Source organism: Tamandua tetradactyla, chromosome 25, assembly GCF_023851605.1.
Source record: "Tamandua tetradactyla isolate mTamTet1 chromosome 25, mTamTet1.pri, whole genome shotgun sequence".
NCBI classification, from domain to species: Eukaryota; Metazoa; Chordata; class Mammalia; order Pilosa; family Myrmecophagidae; genus Tamandua; species Tamandua tetradactyla.
In genome coordinates, this window is record NC_135351.1 from 38365185 (window position 1) to 38388292 (window position 23108).

Here is a 23108-nt window from a genome sequence, read left to right on the forward strand (position 1 = left end):
TATGCCCTGGGGAGGGGGTAACCCAGGTGCTCCCAGAGACTCATATGGGAACCCAAGCCCCCTCTTCCAGCCCCTGCTATACCTCTTTATTGCTAATAACAGGTTTTCAGGGTTCTTTTCATTTGTGCCTGTTCTGGCAATAAACAGCCCACTCCACCTCACTGTCTCCTCCCAGGCTACTCACTTTTTTACTCACGGTTTCGCTATACATTTTACGTTGATGGCTGCTTCCTGGGTGTCGTGGCTGTTTTTTTGATTATTGGCATTTTTATTAGCCACTGTAATGACTTTTCCCTTTTCATGGAAGGCGTTGCCCTGCTTTTCTCCATGCCCCACGTTGCTCGCCTGTAGAGGCAGTGCCAGCCAGCTGCAGGGGAAATCATGCCCTTCACTCAGCCTCCTCCTTCTCAGTGATAATTTGGTCAATATGCTTTAAGGACCCTGTGATTAGAAATTGCCTTACATGCTTACAGCATCCTCAAGACAGATGTGCTCAGTATGTTAATCTAAACCTTCTACCCTCTCATTATGCAATAGAAGTCAGGCGTTTTAAATTAATTTGCCCTGAGTTTCCCGTACCAGTCTGTGCATTAATCCGGTGAATTAATGCTCGCTGGACATCAGCATCATTCACAGTCCCTCCCCTGATCAGCTTTGATGAATGTTCTGGGTGAGGCCGCGTCCCACTGGGCGTGGCCCTGTGAGCAGGCTGTGTCCCAGGCGCTTACACCCACAGGCCAGCCCGAGCGGAAAGCAGCTCTGCCAGGACCCCCCTCCTGCCCTGGTTGTGTTTTTCTCAGGAAGTGCAGTGCATCCGTGAATGCTGGGGTGCGTGGAGCCTTCCTTCAAGGTTCTTTCCAGCCTGCTCAGCCTTGGCTGGGGGCTGCAGGAACCCTCAGCTTCCTGCCCACTGTTGCCGCAGGGCCTCCCCCTCCATGGCTGGGCCCCCCCGCAAAGGGCTCCCTGCAGCCCCCAGTCCCACTCCTGCCATCCACGGCTGTGGAATGTAGCTCTTCCTCCCAGAGAACCAGGCTGGGTTTTAAACCATTCCTTCTGCCCCTCCCTGTAAGAATGCACGCAGCAGCGGAGGGCAGGAAGCCTGTGGTCAGGCCACAAATCATGCTCAAAATTAACTCGTTCTAGACAAATACCGCATCATTATTTTAAAGTTGTGGAGTGCTGTCCGTCTTTGCTGTGACTACTTAAAACAGCAGGGGTGGGGAGCGGTGCAGCTCCCTCCCACCCCCCCAGGATATAGTTACTCCAGGGGAGCCTGTATGATATGGTGACAATGACAAGGACCAAAGCATCAGCTAAGGAAGCCCCAGGGCCCTGCTGAGGCCAGTGGATCTTCTGTCTAAAGGGGAGATGATGAATAAGAAAATAAGCGGACAGGTGACTTGTGAATGAGTGAAACGCAGCCCCACGAGGGGCGCAGGTGAGCGAGGGCACGTTGGAGCCAAGACACCAGACCCTGAACAGATGAGCCGGGGGCCGGGCACAGAGGGCCGCAGAGGGGTGCAGGCCCAGGGGCCAGCAAGTCAGATGGTTTGCACCTCCCCAGGCCGGGTTAGTCCTGGTGACCCCCACCTTCGTCCCTTCTTGAGCCACGTGGCCATGCCCTGGGTGCCAGGGGGTGGTGGCTCCCAGGAGGCCCCCTCCCAGCCGTCTGTGTTGGGGGTCTTTATCTGGAGTGGACGCCTGTGTATGGGACACCATGCGGACCAGTTAACCCATCTAACCTTGTGATGGAAATTGGCGAACGCCTCCTTCCCCTTTTGAAGTTGCTTTCCCTGAAGGTGCCACTGTCCCTAGGGCTTGTACTGATGGCTGAGATTGAGTCGGTCTCCCCCCTCTCTGCTGAGCCTGGGGGAGCGCCGGCCGGGCGGACACCCAGCCTGGGCCCTGAGATAAGAGAGTACGCTGGATGCAGGCAGCGGGGCAGCCCAGGGGGCAGGGGCAGGGGGCAGGGCGGCCGCGTCTGGGACCCGGGAGTGGACCCCCAGCCCTGCGGAGCCTGGGACTGCCAGCGGGGCAGGCACAATGCAGAGTGACCTGTGCTTGTCTGCAAATTAGGAGCAACTCTTCAAGTACCGTGGGCGTCTGCAGATTCCCTCCCCACTGGCCCCACAAGCAGGGAAAGAGCATTTTAATGGTCCTTAAAGATGTTGCAAATGCCCTTGGCTCATTTTCTATATAGCTTGGGGAATAGGGAAATCCTGCAGCTGAAAGCCAAGTTAGTACAGACATTATCCTGGGGGGAATTGTATGAGGGAGGGCAGAGGGTCCCCACAAGGATTTTAATCCTATTTAGTTTTGGCAGGGAGCCAGGGACAGAAAATTACAGTGACGTTTGGGGTCTGGAAAGACATGGAGAGGGGATGCAATGTGGAGTCACATTGTGTGTTCACATCTCAGCTCCGTGACTTTGGACAGCTCATCTCTTTAATCTTTTTGAGTTTCAGTTTCCTTATCAGTAAATGGGAACCACGTTAATGGCTCTTAATTAAAAATGTCAAGCCAGGCCAGTCAGCTGATGTGTTTATCATTAAGCCTGGTAGTTTTTAAACCAATACTTTCACTTTTGGGCTTGCATTACATCCAGTCCCCCTGGAGCTGCGGAGGAAGGCTCGCCGGTCTGCCTAGAGGACCCTTCTCTTGTGGGGAGGTGAGCCCAGCAGCCTCTGCCTTGTCAAGTGTCTGCTCTGTTTTATTAGGCGACTGTTGGAGTGGTAAGAAACGTATTAGATAAGCAAACAGCAGCGTGCGTGGAAGGAAGCATCATGTCTCAATGTCTCACCGCTTTCTCTTCCTCCCCCACCCCCCGATGGCTAAAGGTCCTGCTCTGTGTGACCTACACACCCACCTTTGACCTGAACGGGAGTGCCGTGCTGAAGATCGCGGAGGTGAGTGAGTGCGCAATACCCCTTCCCCCACCCCCACCCCCCACGTTTGTGCTGCCTGCCCCTGCATGCTTCACCTGGGTCTGAGACAGGTGCTGGGGGTCTGGGGGAGGGAGAGGCCACCACGGAGAGAGAAGCTCCAGAAGAACTGGGGTGGTGGCACGCAGGCCCCCATTGGCCCCGGAGCCGCCTGCCCGAGAGCTCTGCATGCTGGATGCCTGCTTACCTGGAGGCGTGGCCCGTGGAAATAACAGTACCAGGTTCCCCGTCCACTCCACCCCACCCTGGATGCAGGGTGGTGCCCTCCCACTATGCGTCCCAAGAGAGTCATTTGAAAGCACTGGATTTTAAAAAATGTTTTTTAAGAAATCGAGTGTGAGATGTGAAGAGATGTTTCCTAATGACATCCATCCTTTCTCCTGGACTCTGATGAGCGCATTTCGATTTGATGATCAGGAACCTTCTCTTTCCGAGGTGGGCTGTGGCAGCAGGTGCCTCCCAGCACACTGCAGAGTGTGGCCAGCAGAAAGCTTGGCTTCTTGCATGCCTGGCACATGCCTCTGGCTTTGGGAAACATGATCATTCCAAAGCTGTCCTTTAATACGCTTTAAATAATTCTCCTTCCATTTCTTGAAAAGAATGCTGTCAGGATTAGTACTTTCCAACAAGAGTACACATTCAGACCACCAAAAGGCAAGGATTTTCAAAATTCTGCAATTACGGAGAAAGAAGAGCCTAGCGCTCAGCTGTCAGCTCTTAATTTCCAATTATTAAGAGAAAATTATTTTTGCATACATAGAAAGCAGTCTATCAAAAGAGAAGCAAGTGGATGCTTAGCTGACCTTTTGCCATAATAGGAATCATAAACTCTTTCATCCTGTATTTAGGATTAGGACTTTCAAATGCATATTTTCAGGTATATGTTTATGTAGAGAAGGGGTAGCTTTATCCCATTTAAGTATTTTGCAACATAAGAAGAAATAGAATGGTTATCGATGTTTGGTTTTAACTGAATTTTAAGAGATACCTGTGAGTGAATGCGCTGGTTCTCTGCAGGTTCACTTTTTTTTTTTAAATCACCACAATTGACTTTTTTTCTTTCTTTTTTTGTTAAAAATAACATATGTACAAAAAAGCTATAAATTTCAAAGCATAGCACCACAATTAATTGTAGAACATATTTCAGAGTTTGACATGGATTACAATCCCATAATTTTAGGTTTTTCTTTCTGGCTGCTCTAAGATACTGGAGACTAAAAGAGATATCAATTTAATGATTCAACATTCATATTCATTTGTTAAATCCTATCTTCACTGTATAACTCCACCATTACGTTTGATCTTTCCATCCCTCTTTTTAGGGGTGTTTGGGTTATGGCCATTCTAAATTTTTCATATTGGAAGGGTCTGTCAATAATATGGGGAGGGAGATGGAACTATCTGATGTTCTGGAGACGCTGGGCTCTGTAGGTTTCAGAACTTATCTGGTCCAGGGACCCATCTGGAGGTTGTAGGTTTCTGGAAAGTTGCTCCAGTGCATGGAACCCTTGTGAAATCATATATTGCCCTGTGTGTTCTTTAGGATTGGCTGGAATGGTCCTGGTTGGGGGTTGGCAGGTTATGATAGATAGCAAGGTCTACCTGAGGCTTGTGTAAGAGCAACCTGCAGAGTAGCATCTTGACTCTGTTTGAACTCTCTCTGCCACTGATACTTTATTAGTTACACTTCTTTTCCCCCTATTAGTTACACTTCTTTTCCCCCTTTTGGTCAGATGGAATTGTTGATCCCATGGTGTTAGGGCCAGATTCATCCCTGGGAGTCATCTCCCACGTTACCAGGGAGACTTTCACCCCCAGATGTCATGTCCCACGTAGGGGGGCGGGCATCTGCAGTTCACTTTTAAAGTGACAGAAGTCATTTCTGGTCATAGCAAGAAATAGAACGGCATGGAGGGCACTTTGCCTTGAGAAGGAAGCATGGTGGGGCGAGGCAGTGTCAAAGGTAGGAAGAAAGTTCAGGATTCACATCATAGTGAGAGGTCGCTGATTGGCTGCTTCTTTCTCTTTAGGTTAGGCACTTACAGTGTTCTGCCTTCTCATAAATCATCTCACTTATTTATCATTCTTTAATGCCAAGCAATCAGTGGAGGGGAATAGGGGAGGGGGCAGCAGTGGGGTTAGGGGCTGCCAGCGAAGCTGGGTGGTCCTCTAGTCCTTCCAGGAGCTGGTTTCGAATGAAGGAATCTGAGCTGTGCAAGATATGGTTCCTGGTCAGCGGCAGGCACTGCTGTGCTGGACACACGCCCAGGGCCTGCCCCGAGGGAGTCTGAGGGCCAGAGGGAAGACTCGGCATTTCATAACTTAGTGGGGGGAGCAGACCACCCGCAGGTCAACTGATTGGTATCACAGTGATGACAGTGAAGGGCCGTGAAGAAAATTGAGCAGAGGCCCTGTCTGCGCTTTCCAGGGCCTCCTGAGCACAACACCCGAAGTGCATTCTCTCTCCTGAGGCTGGGCCTCCAGGCCACGGTGTTGGCAGGGAACATCCAAAACCGGTCGACGGGAGCCGTCCTTGTTCTCTCCTGGCTTCGGAGGCTCCAGGGATCCTTGGCTGGAGGAAGCATCACTCCCAGTCTCTCTCCGACTTCGCTGGGCCTTCTTCCCTTTGAGTCTGTGTTTCTCTGTCCAAATTTGCCTCTTAGAATAAGGCAAATCCACCAGTCATTGGATTTAGGATCCAACATAATCCAGTGGGACCACGTCTGACTTAGCTCAGCCCATCACCTGTTTCCAAATAAGGTCACATCCTGAGGTTCCTGGTGGACCTGAATCTGGGGGGACCCCATTCAGTCCAGCCTGCGGTCTGCCACGAAGAGGACAGCTGTCCCCGCACAAGAGGCTGCCAGCACTAGGCCTGGCTGGCCCGCTGCACAGATGGACAGGGTGAGGGGACGAGATGCCTGGGGCACATAGCTCTCGCCTGGGCTGGCAGAGCCAGGGTTGACCAGGAGGCACCACGCCGCTTGGTGTCACTCACTGGCGCTCACCCAGGCACTGTTACCATGCCAGACCCCACTCACACCTCATCTGAAAGCTTCATGCTACCAGCGCACGTCATCTGTGCAGCGATACTGTGAAGCAGGGAGGCCACCCTATGTGGCAGAACAGGAGACCACTCAGAGCAGGCTAGCGGCTGCCTGCAGTCGCCCTCCGGGCAGTGTCAGCAGCCCTGAGCTTGCTGTGGGAACCCACGTTGCCGGGGCCCTTCCCTGCCCCTGTGTATATGGCGCCAGCCTCCCAGGGCCAGGCCAGGTGCCGCTTCTGTCATCCCAAACCACATTCAGGCACGAGTTCCCTGCAGGCCCCAGGTCAAAGCTGAGCCACCTCGCCCGGCACAGTCAAGGGAGACCTTTCTAGGAGGTGGGCATGGATACCCTGCGGACAGTGAGACGGGCGTCGGCGCAGTAGATGGTTGGCAGGGGCCTGGGCGAGCCTTGGCTTCTTGGTCATTATTTCATTAAGCCTTGGCTCTTCCTCCTGCCCCCAACCCCCAGCTGACGCTTTCATGTATGGGGGGGCCTTCCTTTCAGGCTGCACCGTACAATCACATGTGGGGGTATAAAAAACAAAGGATGCCTCGCCTTGCCCCACAAACTGAGCTTTTTGATCTTGGGTGGAATCTGGGCATCTAAATTTTGTAAACTCTCTCCGGGCAATTCATTCTACTGGAGACATTGAGAAAGACCATTCGGATGGCCATTGTTGTCCAAACTGAGCTTTGTCCTAAAACCCTACTGATGTAATCCCGGGCGAGAGCTGCCCGTGGCCCTTCCTCTCTGCCATCGCCAACCCCCTGTGTACCATAGGGCACCCCACTGGTGACATCGGTCTCCCCAGGTGATCTCCGAGTTAGTAAAAGCTTTTGTTTTTATCATCCTCCTCAGTTTCTCATTTACCTTTTCCTGCTCAGTCACCCTCTCACCTTCCCCTTCCCATTTGTCATTGCTTGATAAATATCAAACACATAAACTACGTCAGTAGTTTCAGGTGCCAGGTCGTGAGATAAATAATGTACGGGTAGTTTAGACTCACAATAGATTTTAAACCATTCCAAGTCATTGTTTCCTTCAGATGCACAAGATGGAAAGAAACATTTCTCTTACTGGCCACTATTTCATATATACCTAAATTTGCAACGTAGCTGAAAGCCTTTTAAGGTTTTACCGTAGAAATCTCTTAAGAAATGCCTTTTTCATCAACAGAAAGTACTACCTACGAAAGAGAATTACACTACGTGAGAAATAATAGTAATCTGTAGACTTGCTGAAGGCAGTGATTTTGCAGGTCCTCAGGTGCTTTTCACCTGCTAATTTAGCCTTTGAAAATCTGTGTCTCTATTTTTAAAGTGGGACATTTCAGTCGAAAATCATCACTTAGCTCCTGGAAGCCTTCTGGGTTGTATCTGAACTTTTCATAAAAATATGTCCCCAACTTAAAGAAAGAAATCCTCTTTTCTCCCATTGTCACTTTTGCAATGGCCAAGTAAACAATTTAAATTTTTTAAAACTCCTGTGGAAATGTTGGGAAAGAATCCAGTCATTCTCGCCCTCTACCTCTGGCACATAGGGAGTTTTATTCAATAACTGTGTTTACCCTGAAACCTGTTCATCAGGAAGTGGGATGTGTACCTCAATAAGGAAAAGGAGGCTGTGTCCTCAAGGTATTGCTGAAACCAAAAGGCTCATTAAGTTCTCAAAACGTACATGAGAGGACAGCTTTCCTACCTGTTCGTCCAACTTTATCTTACCTAATTAAACAGTAATGAAAGTTTTTCAGAGCAGAGTTTTCATAAAGCAAAAGGAATAAGAACTTTCACCAATAAGTAAAAAAATGGACAATTTGAATTGCCCAACACATGCACCTTGTTAATTTTCATGAACAACAGTGAAACCCCTTGTGTAGACATAGTGCTTTACTTCATTGGATGAAAGCTGGACCCAAGATTTAGCTTAGTATTATGCCCAGTTTAAAACATGTTGTGTTTTCCAAGGACAGTTACCTTAGTATAGGTAAAAGCTGTAGGGCTAGAAATGGCCCGAGTCTTAGGGTGAAGGAAGAAGTGGAGCCATAGCTCAAAGCTCTCTGAAACTCATTTGAAGCTGCTTATTGGTGCTGGTCCCATGGGAGATTTGGAGTATATTCCCAGGTCTGTTGAGATTCCATTGTGGTATTTCACAATGGGAAAATCGAGTTCTTCAAGGTGGATTGCTAATTTGATCTTCTTTTTTTTTTTCATATTTATTGTTTTTAATTAGCCACACAAAGAGCTCTCTCTCCATCCATGTCACCTAAAGATCACTTCACCCACTGCTCTGTTTTGCTGCCAGCCTCTTGTCTCTCTTCAGCAATTGTGAGGCAGATACCTTTTCCTCGGGGAAGAGAAATCCACGGCTTGTTGCCTTTGCCAATAACAAAAATGTTGGAAAGCCGGGTGGCAAAGCTGTTGCTGTTGGCATCTTTCACATGAACCACATCAAGAGAACCAGGATGTCTGTCTCTGTTGGTGATCACACCAGTTCTTCCCAGATTAGCACCTCCAGTAACCATACACAGGTTACCAGTATCAAACTTTATGAAATCGGTAATCTTGCCTGTCTCCAAATCAATTTGAATGGTGTCATTCACCTTGATGTGGGGATCAGGGTAGCGGATAGTACAAGCATCATGGGTCACCAGATGTGGGATTCCTTTTGTGCCTACAAAGATCTTCCTCACTTTGCACAACTTATACTTGGCCTCCTTAGGTGTAATACGATGAACAGCAAAACGACCCTTGGTATCATAGATCAGACGGAAATTCTCTCCTGTCTTGTCAATGCTAATGACATCCATAAAGCCAGTAGGATAAGTTATATCAGTTCGGACCTTGCCATTCATCTTTTTGAACCGCTGCATACAGATTTTCTTTACTTCATCTCCTGTTAGGGCATACTTAAGTCTATTTCTTAAGAAAATGATGAGAGGGAGACACTCTTTCAGCTTATGGGGGCCAATGGATGGTCGAGGAGCAAACACACCCATCAGTTTGTCCAGCATCCAATGCTTTGGAGCTGCCACACTTTACAAATGCTTCTTTGGACCATGAGCCGTGGCTGCGCTAGGCATGGAAAGAGTAATTTGATCTTCTTGACTTATCGAAACTGCCCATCTTGGATCCAATAGCATGTTGTCAGGTTCCAGCAAAGACTGTCTTAAAGATCGTTATTTTTTTAAGATTTGCATTTTGAAGGGCTTCCCCTTTTCACTTCATCCATCCATCCCTCCATTCCAGATCATTGGTTAATAATAATAGCTACAATTGTTGAGTACCTAGAGCATGTCCATAAATAGCCTTTTCTGTCTTTAGTCTTTACCACAAGCAAGTTAGATGAGGAGACCCAGGCAAGGTGAAGTTGATTTTCTTGCTCCTTTTTCTGCAGCTGGATATTCAGACCCAGACTTCTTTTATTTCGACATGTGCTGTTATCCAGTAACAGCTACATTGCTTCCTGGCTATGTTCAAACTTAAAAAATGTTTGTAGAATCTTGCCATAATAATATTGGCAATCAAGTGAAATTTGTAAGAGTCTTTTCCATCTTGGGCACTTAGTAAAGCATTTAGTTAGATATTTGCTAAATGGTATTTTTACATATGAGGCAGAAGTATTTGTGTTTTTCACTTTTCTCTGACCTTAGATCCGAGAGACCTTCAGAAATAGGCCACTGTATCAGGATGTTTAGGTCTTGATACTCAGATTCCATTTTCAGAAGATTCTCATAATACCATCTATTCTTATTTATTAGCTGCCAGAATGCAAAATACCAGAAATAGAATGGCTTTTAAAGAGGGGAATTTAATAAGTTGTAGCTTATAGTTCTAAGGCTGAGGAAATGTCCAAATTAAAATAAGTCTCTAAAAATGTCCAAATTAAGACATCAACAAGAGGTTACGTTCACTCAAGAAAGGCCGATGAAGTTCAGGGTGTCTCTTTCACCTAGAAAGGCACACAGGGAACATGGCGACGTCTGCTAGCTTTCTCTCCAGGCTTCTTGTTTCATGGAACTCCCCCAGGGGCATTCATCTCCAAAAGTCTCTGGCTTCCTGGGTTCTCTCATCTGTCATGGATCTCTAGCTTTTTCCAAAAATTCTTCCTCTTTTAAGGATTACAGTAAACTCATCATGGCCTACCTGGAATGGATGGAGTCACATCTCCATGTAATCAAAGATTATACTCACAGCTGGGTGAGCCATACCTCCATGGAGACAATCTAATCAAGAGATTTCAACCTAGATGATTGAATAGGGATTAAAAGAAGCTGTTGCTCCCACTAGATTGGATCAGAACTAAAACATGGCTTTTCTAGGTACATAAATCCTTTCAAACTGGCACACCATCAGAAAGTCTAGAGCTCAGTGATAGTCCTACCTGTTCCTTGGGGAGCTTCAAGAATGTTGACACTCAAGACCTACCACCAAGGGTTATGATTTAACAGTCCCACTAGCCACCAACAATAATCCACCAATTGGATTATTTTTTAAATCAATCCAATTTATCACTTTTGAAATGATCAGTAGTACTTTTGGTTTTTTATGCTGATGTGGGAGCATTATTTCTGAGACATGCTGTATTAGATGGGGTTCTCTAGAGAAACAGAGTCAACAGGAAATATCTGTAAATATAAAATTTATAAAAGTGTCCTATGTAACTGTGGGAACATAGAGTCCAAAATCCATAGGGTGGGCTGTGAAGCCAGTGGCTCCAATGGAGGGTCTGGATGAACTCCATAGGAGAGGTTCACTAGCCAAAGCAGGAAGAAGAGAAACAGTCTCTTCTGAATCTTCCTTAAAAGCCTTCCATTGATTAGATTAAACATCACTCATTGCAGCCCTTGGCTGGTTACAAATGGAATCATCTGTGGATGCAGCTGATGTGATCATGATTTAATTCTGCAAAATGTCCTCATAGCAACAGACAGGCCAGCACTTGTCCAACCAGGCAAGTGGGCACCACCACCTGGCCAACCTGACCATGACACATGCCTTAAATACAATATTCTACAATTAAAGAGAAGATGGTCTCTAAAGAGGATCCAGAAGAAACACACATGGATGATCCCATCCTTTAATTGGGGGGCAGTTTATTCCTTACATCCTCTGTGAAGCTGGGGAGTGGACCCACCACCCGGCGAGGAAACTGGTTGAAGGCACAGTACCTCGGTCTCCAACTAGCTGAAGCCCCTGAGTGAGGAAGCCCTGTCCTCAGGACTGTCCCCAGCTTTCTTTCCTGTGCCTTTCCTTTTCTTCCTCGTGCACCAGTCCTGTTGCTGACTATGATTTGTCTCCTCTGAGGTTACTTACTGTCAGACATGCCTTGAGCAAGCCTGTCCTCCTTTTCTGAGGAATTTCCACACCAGCCTTTACCTCTGAGGCTCACAGCTGTGGAGTTAGAGGACACATAAGGCAGAGCAGCTTATTCGTGGCTTCATTTGGGGCTGGTTCGTGGGCTCACATAGACCCTCTGTGGACCAGCAGAAGGTTCTCTCTGGGGAGGAACTGACGAGTTGAGATGGCTTAAGTCATTTTAATATGAACATGGAAGGGGAAGATGGAAATTGCAGCCAGAGTTTTCTGCGTTCTCCACAGGCTCTCTAAGAATTTTATTTTTATTTGTTTTTTTGTTGTTGTTGTGGTAACATATATATAAGAATTTCCTTCTGAGTTGAGATCTGAAAGGAAAATCAAGTACTTTTCCCTAACTGTGCATAGAGTTTGAACTTGCTTATCCACAGATCTCCTAGGAATGACAAAACAATTTTGATTTGCTCTGTGTGTTTGCATCAGCAGAGCCCATGTGATGAGGTGCCCCCTGCCACATAGCCCCTGCCACAGCCCTTCACTTGCTTTAGGAAAGAAAGAAACTCTTTCAGAAAGAATAAAAAGCAGTCTCGCTGCGGACCTGTCACCATGATTCTTCGTAGAGTTTGGGCCTGTAGTGATTACTAAAACTCCTTTGGTTCTAATGTGCTCACCAAGCAATTATAGTCTCCCTTATGTAGAAGACATTTCTTCTGCATTCCTCTCCTAATCTCTGATTTTTTTAACTTTTTATGACCATAAATTATTTTTCAGTTCCATAAAATTTTCTAATTGGAAACATACTAGTTCTTCTCTTTCTGGAACTTATTGCTCAATATAATGCAATATTTTATCAAATCAAGTGCCACTAACCCCATTCAGAGCTAAGCAGAGCTCTATTGCAGCACCATCTTCAAAATTTGAGATCATGGGCAGGCCATGGTGGCTCAGCAGGCAGAGTGCTTGCCTGCCATGCCAGAGGACCCAGGTTTGATTCCCAGTGCCTGCCCATGTAAAAAAAAAAAAAAAAGTTTGAGATCACAGCGGCCAGTACAGACTGTCTACTCCATTCCACTGTGCTACTTCATATTCAGTGACCCAGTGATTTCGCCCCAGCTTTAACTTGGTACTGTTATTTATGGGTCTATGTAGCAATGATGTAAAACTAGTACTGCTTATGTATGACTGGCGGGCTTGTGTTTTCTTGTTCTTTTTCCTTCTGCTTTGGGGTTTATTTGGCTTCACTAACCATTTGTGTTTTTGTTCTCAAGTTTTGTTTAGCATGCCATAAAGCTGGAAGTCCTCAAATGCATGAAATGATCAAAATATCCCTTACGAAACTCCTCAGTGCCCTTTGTCTTCAAGCGTTCCCGGGCGACCGGGGGTCTGGGGCTTCCCACAAGGTACTTGGCTTGGCCCGCGGAGCCTCTGGCTCAGGTGCAGGACAGAGGCTTTTTAAGTGTTAGATATGCACGATGAAAGCAAAGGGCACAGGGGTTGGGGGCGGGGGTAGGACCAATCCTGGGGAGACTAAAAGAAGAAGCTGACGAGCTCTTTTCCAGAAACCCAGCCTGCCTTTGGACTTGGTATGCTTCTCTGACTCAATGTGTTCAGCCTAGCACTGCCCTGGAATGAGGGCCGTAGCGTTCCCACAGCCAAAGCCACTGGCCTGGCACACAGTCCTTTATAAATGGACCCCTAGCCCTGGGACCAGAAGGTATCAGTGTAGCTAATGAAGCATTTCCTTTCTAGGTACCTAACAACAGCGATATTAACAAATACATACATGGCCCTTTTTATATTTAACAGGATTCCCTTTTGTCATATTCAGTATTTATATGCCTTACTTTAGCAGAAGAAGGTTTTTAGATTAATGAAATATTTAAGCACAGTAAACATGCTCCCTTTTCTCCTTGATAAACTTCTTCCTGCAGTAAGTCATTTTCAGTGTTGAACCTGAAGGATTAGCAATGAAACACAAAAAATAGTGACAACCTTCAAACTCAGAGAAATTTAGTTGTAATTGGGGAATTCTGCTATTCACAGTGCTGTTTGGGTTCTATGCCACCAGGTCCCTCATGTGTGCTCTCTTTCATGTGTCCAGAAGCAGCTTGATGAAATTTGTTAAGCAGGAATCGTACACGGGCCTGGGTCTCAGTATTCAATAGTTATAAAGATCTCCTAGGGAAATGTAAGATTTAAAGAAAAATTATTAAATACAGACAGTACTAGTGAGCATGCTTACACTATGGAGAATTTGGTTTCATCAAACTAAAACTCTTCACTTATTTAGATCTGTTTTCTAGGTTTATTAACCATTTTATCACATGCAGAAATAAAAGCCTTCCAGGATTAAAACATGTTTTTTTTCTGAGTATGCATAAATTTTGTCTTCAAATACATTATAATCCATGATCACCTGAGAAAATGAATTTAAAATTGACATATCCTAAAATAGTGTTGTGAAAAATAAATATGTTGAAACTTGTTCTCATGTTTTAACCATAAAATAATCTAGGCCACCTTCCAAGTACACTTGTAAGTTTAAACGCTCGTTGGGAATAGTAAGCATTCAATAGGAGATAGATCAAATTTTTAAAGAAACATTGATTTAACCTAGTTAACTTTACAAAAAGGCAGTTATAATGAGCTCTGGCAGAAAAAACCCTAGCTTTAAGCAGTATGAGCCAAGGCCAGCTCTTCATCTCTCTCCCATCTCAGTTGTCAATCATCAAATTAAACTTGCCAGTTTAAGTAAGAGCCCTGTACTTTCATGATAGACAATCTTGGAGCCATTATTAGAAACATAATGTGGGGACATTGAATCCCTTCTCTTTGTTTTTGTATGTCTGAATATGCTTTGTAAAATTGAAAGTATAACATACCTTTACACAGAGTGGAAGGTGAGCAAATTTAAAGCATGTGTTAATGTCACTCCCTATCGCTTCCAGAAGAATTTGAGGTGATGAAATCAGTCATCCCATTTAGCATCATCATCATCATCATCAAATGATTTTGTCAAATTGGAATTCTCTATGCATGCCCCTGGGGTATCTTCCAAACTTAGCATTCAGATGTGCAAGGTCCAGAGGCCACCGTGGTCTTAGGTTCCCTTTAGCAGGACACGATACAGGACCCCCAGCGCGGTGGGGGACAGTAAGCATTTCTCCTTCAAGGGGTCCTCATGGCGATCAAGAGGCTGAACTCTGCCTTCCAAGTGGAAGCGGGTGGAGGAGCCCCAGGTCCCAGAGATGCTGCGAACCAATGAATGGCAGGAGGTGTTGCCCAGACCTGGGAATTCCCATGAGACTTCTGTGGTCCACACAGCTTTTCCCAATCTGGAGGCAGCTCGGGAACAGGGCTCATTTTTGCCATGAGCCATGCTGTCCACCGACACGGCTGCCCTTCCGCCTGGTCACATTTCCAGGTGCGCGCAGCCAGACGACTCCCTCTTCCCGTTTTCAGCGGAGGGAGCTTTTCCCAATGCATCACAAGCCATCTGAATTTGTTCTGGATAGAATTATTTGGCATATCTAAAAATCACTATTTTTAGTGATATACAGAAGGGTGAGCATCTAAGAATGGAAACCTTTTTTTTCCGTTCCTTTTATTTTTTCCATTCCTAGGAAAGTATTCCTTTTACAATATACTGAAAAACAAATTCCCAGGGATTTTTTTTTCATACTTTTAGGACAGATTAATAACTGGTCCTAAGTCAGGCTGAGTTTCTATTCAAGAGGGGTTTGAGTTCCCCTCTGCTTATTTCCAAGGAACGTCGGGAATGCACTGATGCCTACAGGACGTGTGTCGCTATCTTATCTCTTCACCAGGTGTGCATTGAGACATACGTGAGTAGCTGCCACCAGCGTAGTATAAACACAGCTGTGCGGGCAACTCTCAGTCAAATGCTCAGCGACCTGACTTTACAGTTACGGCAAAGGCAGGAGAACACGGTGAGCCTTGCAACGTCCGCCCACCCGTCGCGTGTCGCTGCATGCTGTGTGTCCCGCTCCCCGGCGCCACCTGCACCCCCCACCCCAGCTGACCCATAACAATGGACAGAATGAAGGAGCTTCCTCGCTACCTAACATGCATTTCTGGAATTTAAGCTCTTCCAATAGATTTTTGCTTCTTCTACCCCCAGACCTCGAGAGTTTTTTTTTTCCATACAGTTTCCGCAATTTTTATTTTAGTCATTGTTTTAAATTTTACTTTTAAAAAAAAAAATCAGTTTTAAAACTTGTCATGTTGAATGTTTTTAATATTAAAATATCATGCTGCCACTGAGATAGTCGCAAATACCGGAAGTGAATTCAAAATTAAGAAAAAGGAAGAGCAGTTAACCAGCCGTCCTGAGGTTTGTTACCTGAGTTTCCTTTCAGCTAAAGGAATGGACAGAAGGTCTCCTTCGCCTGCTGGTACCAAAAAGGAAAGACTGAGTTTGTCTTCACTCTTCCATTAAGGCCCACTAGAGCTTTCTGATCTAAACTCAGTTTGTCTAAAATGAGTGTTCCTGGGAAAATGTAAATGTAATTGGCCTCTTGTATATATTATCTTCTGGGAATGTTAACGAGAAAATGATTCCTCTTTAATGTTGATGGTGCTTTTAAATCTGCCTCTGTATTAATTCAGATTAAAATTCATTTAAAATTTGCAGGGAGGATTCTGAAAAGAAAGTAATTATTTTTTAAAATAGGAAATCTCAGTTGGAGTCAAACATTTTTTTTCAGAAACTTAAATGCTCGTATTTAACTTCATTGTCATATTGTTTCCCTCTAATTTTTAGAGAAGCATGGAATTGAGGTGGAAGCTTAGAAATCAAACTTTTTTATTCTGGATCTTACAGATGAGAAAGCTGAAGCCCAGGGAAAGGAACTTTTCTCATCTAAAATTAATGAGCTTCTTGGTGAAAGCTCCAGAAATAAACCCCCAGTCTCCTGTTTCTCGGTCCATGTTCTCAATTAATATGCATTTCTGCTCAAACAAACAGCATTACGATCTGAAAAAAAACAAGCATCACCCTTTTTTTCTTTGTGTCTACTACAACCAAAGCCCGAGTTTCTATTATAAAAAAAAATATTTTTTAGCTTGAGATATTTTTATTACTTTAGCTGACCCTTTGTTAAAAACTATTCTATTTATAGTGGGATTTTGAATATCATGTGGAAGAAATGCCAGTTTAAAAGAAATTCAAATCTATACATAGAAAATATTGAGAGAAAAAAGTAACTTTCGTGGAAGTAAGTCTAAGAAGTTGAAAATTCTCACATTAATATAGAGTCATAACTCATGCTTGCCAAATGGCCATATGGTCACCAACTAAATAGTCATAGTATCTTATGTTTTATCGTTTCAAGCATTCGTTTATATTGGTTCATTTAATTTTTTTTTTAAGTTTAAGCTTTAGAAAACTTTGTAGGAGAGCATCAGGTTTCAGGTGAAATCACTGGGCCTTCAGCTCACTCTGGATTTCCTGTTTCATAAGAAAAGGTGGCAGGTCTAGTTTCGGCTGCACTGCAGGCTCCCTGCCCTGGGGCCCGGCGAGCTTACCCGTGTGGGGCCGCCCATCACTGCCCGTCTGGACTCAGCCCCAAACCAAGGCAAGATCCCAAATTAGGTGGAAAATCGTTTCCTGCCATGTCCTCTCTATGGCTCGCTGGTAGTCCCTGGAGGTAGGATTCTGGGTCCCAGAAAAACCCAGTTCTCAGGATGCTACTATTTAAAGCCCTTGTGAAGCCCTTTGCCTGCTGAGTGACTATTTTTGCAAAGCTGCCAGCGCATGTGGTCCGTGGAGTGGGGAGTTTTGCGGGAGGAAGGAGCAGCACTCAGCCCCGGGAAGGCATCGCAAGGAGGAAGAGTTAAGGACCGTGGACAGAAAATAAAACCTAGACTGTCAAAGCCTTTGCACAAAGTGTACCCTCAGCCTAATGCCCGCATCCCCCCCGTCCCCCCCCCCCAGATAACACAAATCTCGTGTCCCCAGAAACCTGGGTCATAATCAAGATTAGCTATTGCATTATTAAGATGAACAAAAAATCCAAGGTTAAATTTTAAGTTACTAATTTCAAACAGCAACAAGGCTATGTTTAAATATTGGGGGGGGGGGGGGACAGGAGGGAGTCTCCTGCCCTTAATATGATTCAGATGGGTTTCCTCTAGAAAATATTGATCTAAATGTGTGTTTGGCCACAGGCTAAGCTCTCAACACTGGAATAACATTTCACAAAAAGTGCTGTGGAAGCAGCTGAACTGGCAAATTAATGAACAGAGAATAGGAGAAATATGTGCCTTTAACAAGCTTAAAAAAGTAATGTCAGAGCCAAGGGGTGATTTATATGTCTGGTAGATAGTTAGCATGGAAATACTCTCTTATCTCCCAGTACAATGAAACAGGGAGACAAGAGCCTCCTTCCTATGCGCAACTTAGAGCTACTGATTTGTCCCTGCATGGGCAGTAAGTCTTCCTCCTTTTTAATGTCCCTCCCTACGTTTCCTTTCCCCAAGGTCCGCTCTGCCCCAATACTTCAGAATCTACCAAGCCCCAGCCTGGAGTGGCTGTTCTGGTCAGTGGGAAGTGAACATGCTCCCCCATCCCACAGTAAGGTGATACCTCTGGTCAGTGGACATCTTTGGGTGTCCAGGAACCTGATCCTTCCTGGGACTGAGTCCGTATTTACTAGGTGCCAATCACAGGGCTGTGTCGAGGGAGCTCACCTGTCGGGCAGGTATTACTCCAAGGCATAGTTAACCCAGCACCCTGGAATCCTCAGGTGAGCCACGGGGCTGGAGTTCCATGAAGTTTGTGGACTCTTGAGTAAACTGTTTTTTGGAACTGGTCAGCTCAGTTTCAGAGGTCGTAGTCTTTCTCAGAAATAGCACGAGTAATGAAGAGCTAGGAAAAGCTGGAGGGTATTGCTTAGCAGGGCCAAGAGCTCTCAGGATGCCATTTTGTTTTCTAGATGTTTCCATTGTCTAAGAGTCAGAATTATTCTTGCCTGACTCTCCTAATTGTTCTGTGTGTCTCCCTTACTAGATAATTGAAAACCCGGATGTCCCGCAAGAATTCGGGAATCAAGGTATTGGATTTGATGCTTACCAATAGAATTTAAAATGCAGGTATAAGAATGCCAACGATGAACTCGGTGCCGGGCATGTAAGGGTAGCTGGGAGCTCTTGGGTTGGTTTTCCCTTTTCCTAGAGCTTTTGTTTAACTTTGCCTGGCACGTTCCTATTGAGTGAGCTGCTGGCCTCCTTTTGGTCCCTGATGTCAGCTACACCTGTTCCTCTTCAGATGGACCCTTTGATGTCTTCATGGTGGGGAGATGTTTTTTGTTTGTTTGCTTTTAGTACTTTCTCCATTAAGTCAGGTTTATTAGTTGCTAAAGTGAGAATTGGATAGAAGGTTGTAGAACCCTCATTGGTGTCAAGTGCTCTTGCACCAGAAGAAAGCTCATGAAATATCAATTTTTTGACATAAAATAAGTCATCTGCTCACAAGGGGTTTTGCAGAAGAGACAGCTCAAATTAGAGAGCAGATGAAATCAAGGTAAAGGACCTCCATTCTGACCCACAGGAAAAGGAAAAATAGAGATCCACAATCATTACGAACAATTAGGTTGTTTAGAAATATATATTTGGTAGTATTATTTTCTAAAAGAGATGAAAAATTCAGATCATCTGATTAAAAATTAACATATAGGCTTTACTTCAGATTTTATTCAGTAATGACAGTTACATTTAAAAATCTGCTTTTCTTTGGCATTTTAGCAGTTAATAGGGAGACGACACTGAGGGTGACAGAAGGTGCAAAAGGAATGGGAGAGACAGAAACAGATAAAAACCATAATTAGGAAAAGTCGAGAAAAATCAAAGAAATGAGAACGAGATACATTAAATTGTTTCTAAAGCATTGATTGAGTGTGTGGTCTTCGTTGAATTTTGCTATGTTCTTGGGCTGGGCCTCAATTGGTACACCATGCTTTCATCTTTTGAGGCTCTCAATTATATGTTCCAAGATTTTCTCCTGTCTTTTCCTCTCTTTTGTCTATTGCAGTTCTCATTAAATCTTCACTTTAATGTAGAACGATTTTATAAACTAAAAAAAGGGCCCAAGTCCTCTTGGTCCAGAATAAATAATTTGAAAATATGCTAATAAAAAAAAATGATGGGGGATGCATTTGAAATTCATCTAAAACTGAACCTAAGGGATTATTCCTGGGTTTTGCTCATTTCAAATTATGTTTTATCATTTTACCTTATCATTTCTCAATTTTTCCCTGCATTTAAGATCTTAAATTCTGATGGCCAGTGATTGATTTATCTTCCCCTGTTCTCCTCGAACTTTACTTTGATTTACTCACGTGCTTGCTGTGTTTTCTTCATCTTCCTTGTCCTCGTAGTTATCCATTCATTTACTCCAGCAAATACCTAGCCCTGGTGATGTCTAACATTTGTGTAGATCTTTACAGGTTTTTTGTTGTATTAAATGTTATTTCGCCTGGCCCAGCAAGTCTGTGAAGTTGGTATTATTTATTCCATCTTTGCCAAAGACCGCTAAGTTGTAGACCAGTACTTGAACACATCCGAATCCAGTCCTTCCCCAGTATCCGCCACTGCGTCAGTGGAAGCTACTTGCTGGACCCCAGGACCCGCTTGGAGAGAAAACTTATTTTTCTGACAATGGTCATTTCTCCCTTAAAAACAAAGACCATGGGCCCTGAGGATGCTGGGCAAAGAAAATAGGTGAAGATAGTGACTCGGTTATTTTGCCCCTTTTTCCTGTTTTGCTACTTCCAAAAAAACAAAACAAAGCAAAAACCTTTCTAGTTCCAAAAGCCCATCTTTCTGCCAAATTTTATCCCTCTAGGACACAACTCAGAACTATTCAGAAGACCCAGAAGCTTAGGGGCTCAGAATAAGGAATAAGTCTTTAGTCTCCTGACTAAAAAGAAAATGAGGAAATTGTGGTCAATGGTGTTGTTTAAATTGGCCAAATCTCCTTTAGTTAAATGTGAATGAAATTTTTTATAATTAGAAGCCACCCCTTGTTTTGTGTCTGGGCTGGCTTTTGAGGGTTTCACTGTAGGAAGGAAAGATGATCTGCCGTCCCTTTCTCCTGTGGTTTTGGTAGCCCGGGGCAGCGCTGTGTCCCAACAGCGTTTGGTTTTCCCTCGCTCGGACGCGTCCGCGGTGGTGGCGGGAGACAGCGCAGTGCCCGGACTGGGCTGACGCCTGCTCCCCCTTTGTTTGAAGGCTGCACAGTGGAGACGCTCTGCGATGACGTGGTCTCCGTACTCACTGTCCTGTGTGAAAAGCTTCAAGCTGCTGTCAAGTAAGTGCCCCCAGTGCTGCTGCCCCTACCAGCCAGCGGCTGTTTCTGCAGTGGTCGCTGTCCACAGCATGATTTAAAGCATCCTCCGTGGCATCGGCAGGTGGTGAGAGCCATTGTGTCCCCGCCCCCACCCCCCACCCCCGCACCGGGACTCACCTGTCACTCAGGGGAAGGATTTTCAGAAACTCTGGACGAGCCTTAGTTGCTGAATGCCATTTCCAACGCAGGGCTCTGAGGTGTGAAATGGAAAAACACTCCCTTGCAGAGAAAAGTTAATCCCTCCGGTGTGGCGCCGAGGGGAAAGCCCATTAGGGTGGCTTCTGTCCCGGAAACCTCAGCCAGGGGCCCTTCACCCGTGATATTAGCTTAATCGATGATATTAGTTCATTGAAGTGCCGTCTACTGCCCCAGCTCTCCATGTAGCCTGTGGATGAGACAGCTGACACATCTGTCTTCCAGCCAAACCATAGACAAGCCAGACTTCCCAGGGTAGGATGTGAAGTCTTGGGCAGCGACATATAGAGTTAATTGCAACATTCCACAGCACAAATTCTGAGGTGCCCTTTGAGTTATAAAACACACATTGAACTACTGTTTACGCATAGCTAGAACTGGATAATTCAGAGTGTCGTTACTCACAGGACTTCATCTACAGCAGTGAGCTGGGAGAAAGGGGCTGGTTGAAGGCATGAGCTAGGACTTGCGCTTTGCCAAAAATGTGGCAGGAACTTGGTTTTGTTGTTGTTGGCTTTGTTTTTGTTTTTGCAGAAACCTGGGGTTATTTTTAAGCTAAGTTTAGTATTATGCTTAAGTGTTGTTGACAAATGGTTTCTCCATCAATCAGCCCTTGTCCTTCCAGGTCACCTGCATGCCCCACCCAGGTTAAGCTCTCTTTACGCCAGGCACTTGGAATAGGAAGAGCCCGATTCAATGTGGGGACACTGTAAAGCACAACGAAACTGCACTCATTTCTGCTCCACTCCTGGCCACCGGGCAGGCGCCCTGGGGAGGGACTTGCCAACAGAAGATGGGAGGTGGCCCGTCCTGTGCCCTGCTCAGGTGCCCACCTGGCCGAGCATGGAGAGTGAGCAAGAGGTTGGGACTCAGAGACCTACCCTACCTTGTAGGGCCAGCACCATCTCCAGGAGCCCCTCTCTAGGGTGCCTGCACCTGGTTTACCTGGGAGAGTCCTAGCCTGTTCTGTGATAATCATCGTCACCTTTTTCACTCTCCAAAGTTTGTATAAATGACCGATTCACCCAACTCATGCATGACCAGGGTCTAATCTCATCTAGTGCTCACACCTCCCCACCCTGCCCAGGTCCTGCCCACACCAGCAGAGCCAGCTCTCAGGTCACAGTGAGGACGCATCTCCCCTTGGCATAGCTTCTCCTGAGACCCAGTCAAGAGTCTTGTTTTGTTACTGTTAGCTCTGCTGCATTATCTAGGTTGTTTTTCTTAGGTTAAAATCCAAGTCTTGCCACTTGCTAGCCCTGACTTTGGGCAAAGATCTCAGCCACTGTAAAGCTCTTTCCTCATCTATAATATAAGAATCTCTATTAGGGTTTTGGCTGCTGGTGCCCACCAGTCAAAGGCCACCAGGAACACCTGGGGCCAACAGAGTTAGGTTCATTGACTCACAAGGGGCCTGTACACCTGGGAACCCCACTAGAAGGTGTGATGAGGGATAGTTATATGATCTTCACTTGAGTTAGGGGATTGGCGAGTAAGATGAAGGGAGGGGGGTTTCTTTTCAAGGACTGGGGGCTGTGAGAAGTGGGAGTGGTTCTGCCATAGGGTATCTCCATTCTCATCTAGCAGGTGGGAGAAGCAGGTGGGCACCAGCTCCTGGGAAGAACAGTAGGAGTCCCTGGTAGGGGAGGGAGGCTTTGGGCCATTCTTGGGGATATTATTTTTTAATCTCTGTGCAGGTGTGATTGTGGATTAGCTTTCATCTTATTCCATCGCAGTCCTTAATATTCTGTGAAATCCTTGATGTCTGCCAGGGGAGCACTCTGGCCTGGCACCTGGCAACCAGGTGCCACCAGCCCTCAAGGAGTCTGTTTTGCTGCCCCTCAGGGCTCAGCATTGGCAGGGAGTCAAACACCACCACCAGAACTTTGAAACGTGCAAAGGCTGTGTTCATGTCTTAGCAGGCAAGGGAAATGAATGAGCTAAAACTTTTCTGAGTACTTTGCTAAGAGTGAAAGAAGTATGGGGAGCTCAGGGTGTTTTACGAGTTAATTAAAAACTAGCATCTAGACAAGTCACCGTGAGTATAGAGGTCTGTAAGGGCTGGCCAAAAAGTACCACTGTTCGTTGGTTGGAAAAGTCTTCAGCTCAGCCCAGTGAGAGCTTTGCATTCCAGGTTTAAAGTTCATGTTCTTTAAAAGCTGATGGATCAGGGGTGCACGGGTAGTTCAGTGGTTAGAATGCCCGCCTTTCATGCAGGAGACCTGGGTTTGATTCCCAGACCATG

The 23108-nt window shown here is 45.6% G+C and overlaps 1 protein-coding gene and 1 pseudogene across 1 annotated transcript in view; one reads left to right on the plus strand and one right to left on the minus strand.

Moving 5' to 3' along the window:
- The window catches only part of ARFGEF3 (ARFGEF family member 3), a 159160-nt gene that overhangs the window by 54105 nt on the left and 81947 nt on the right, over positions 1-23108 (plus strand). The window contains exons 5-8 of the mRNA XM_077143279.1: positions 2838-2906; positions 15129-15251; positions 18332-18374; positions 20551-20629. Coding sequence (XP_076999394.1) covers positions 2838-2906; positions 15129-15251; positions 18332-18374; positions 20551-20629 — 314 coding nt within the window. The remainder of the gene's footprint in view (positions 1-2837; positions 2907-15128; positions 15252-18331; positions 18375-20550; positions 20630-23108) is intronic.
- On the minus strand, positions 8244-9038 carry LOC143668722 (small ribosomal subunit protein eS4, X isoform-like; annotated as a pseudogene).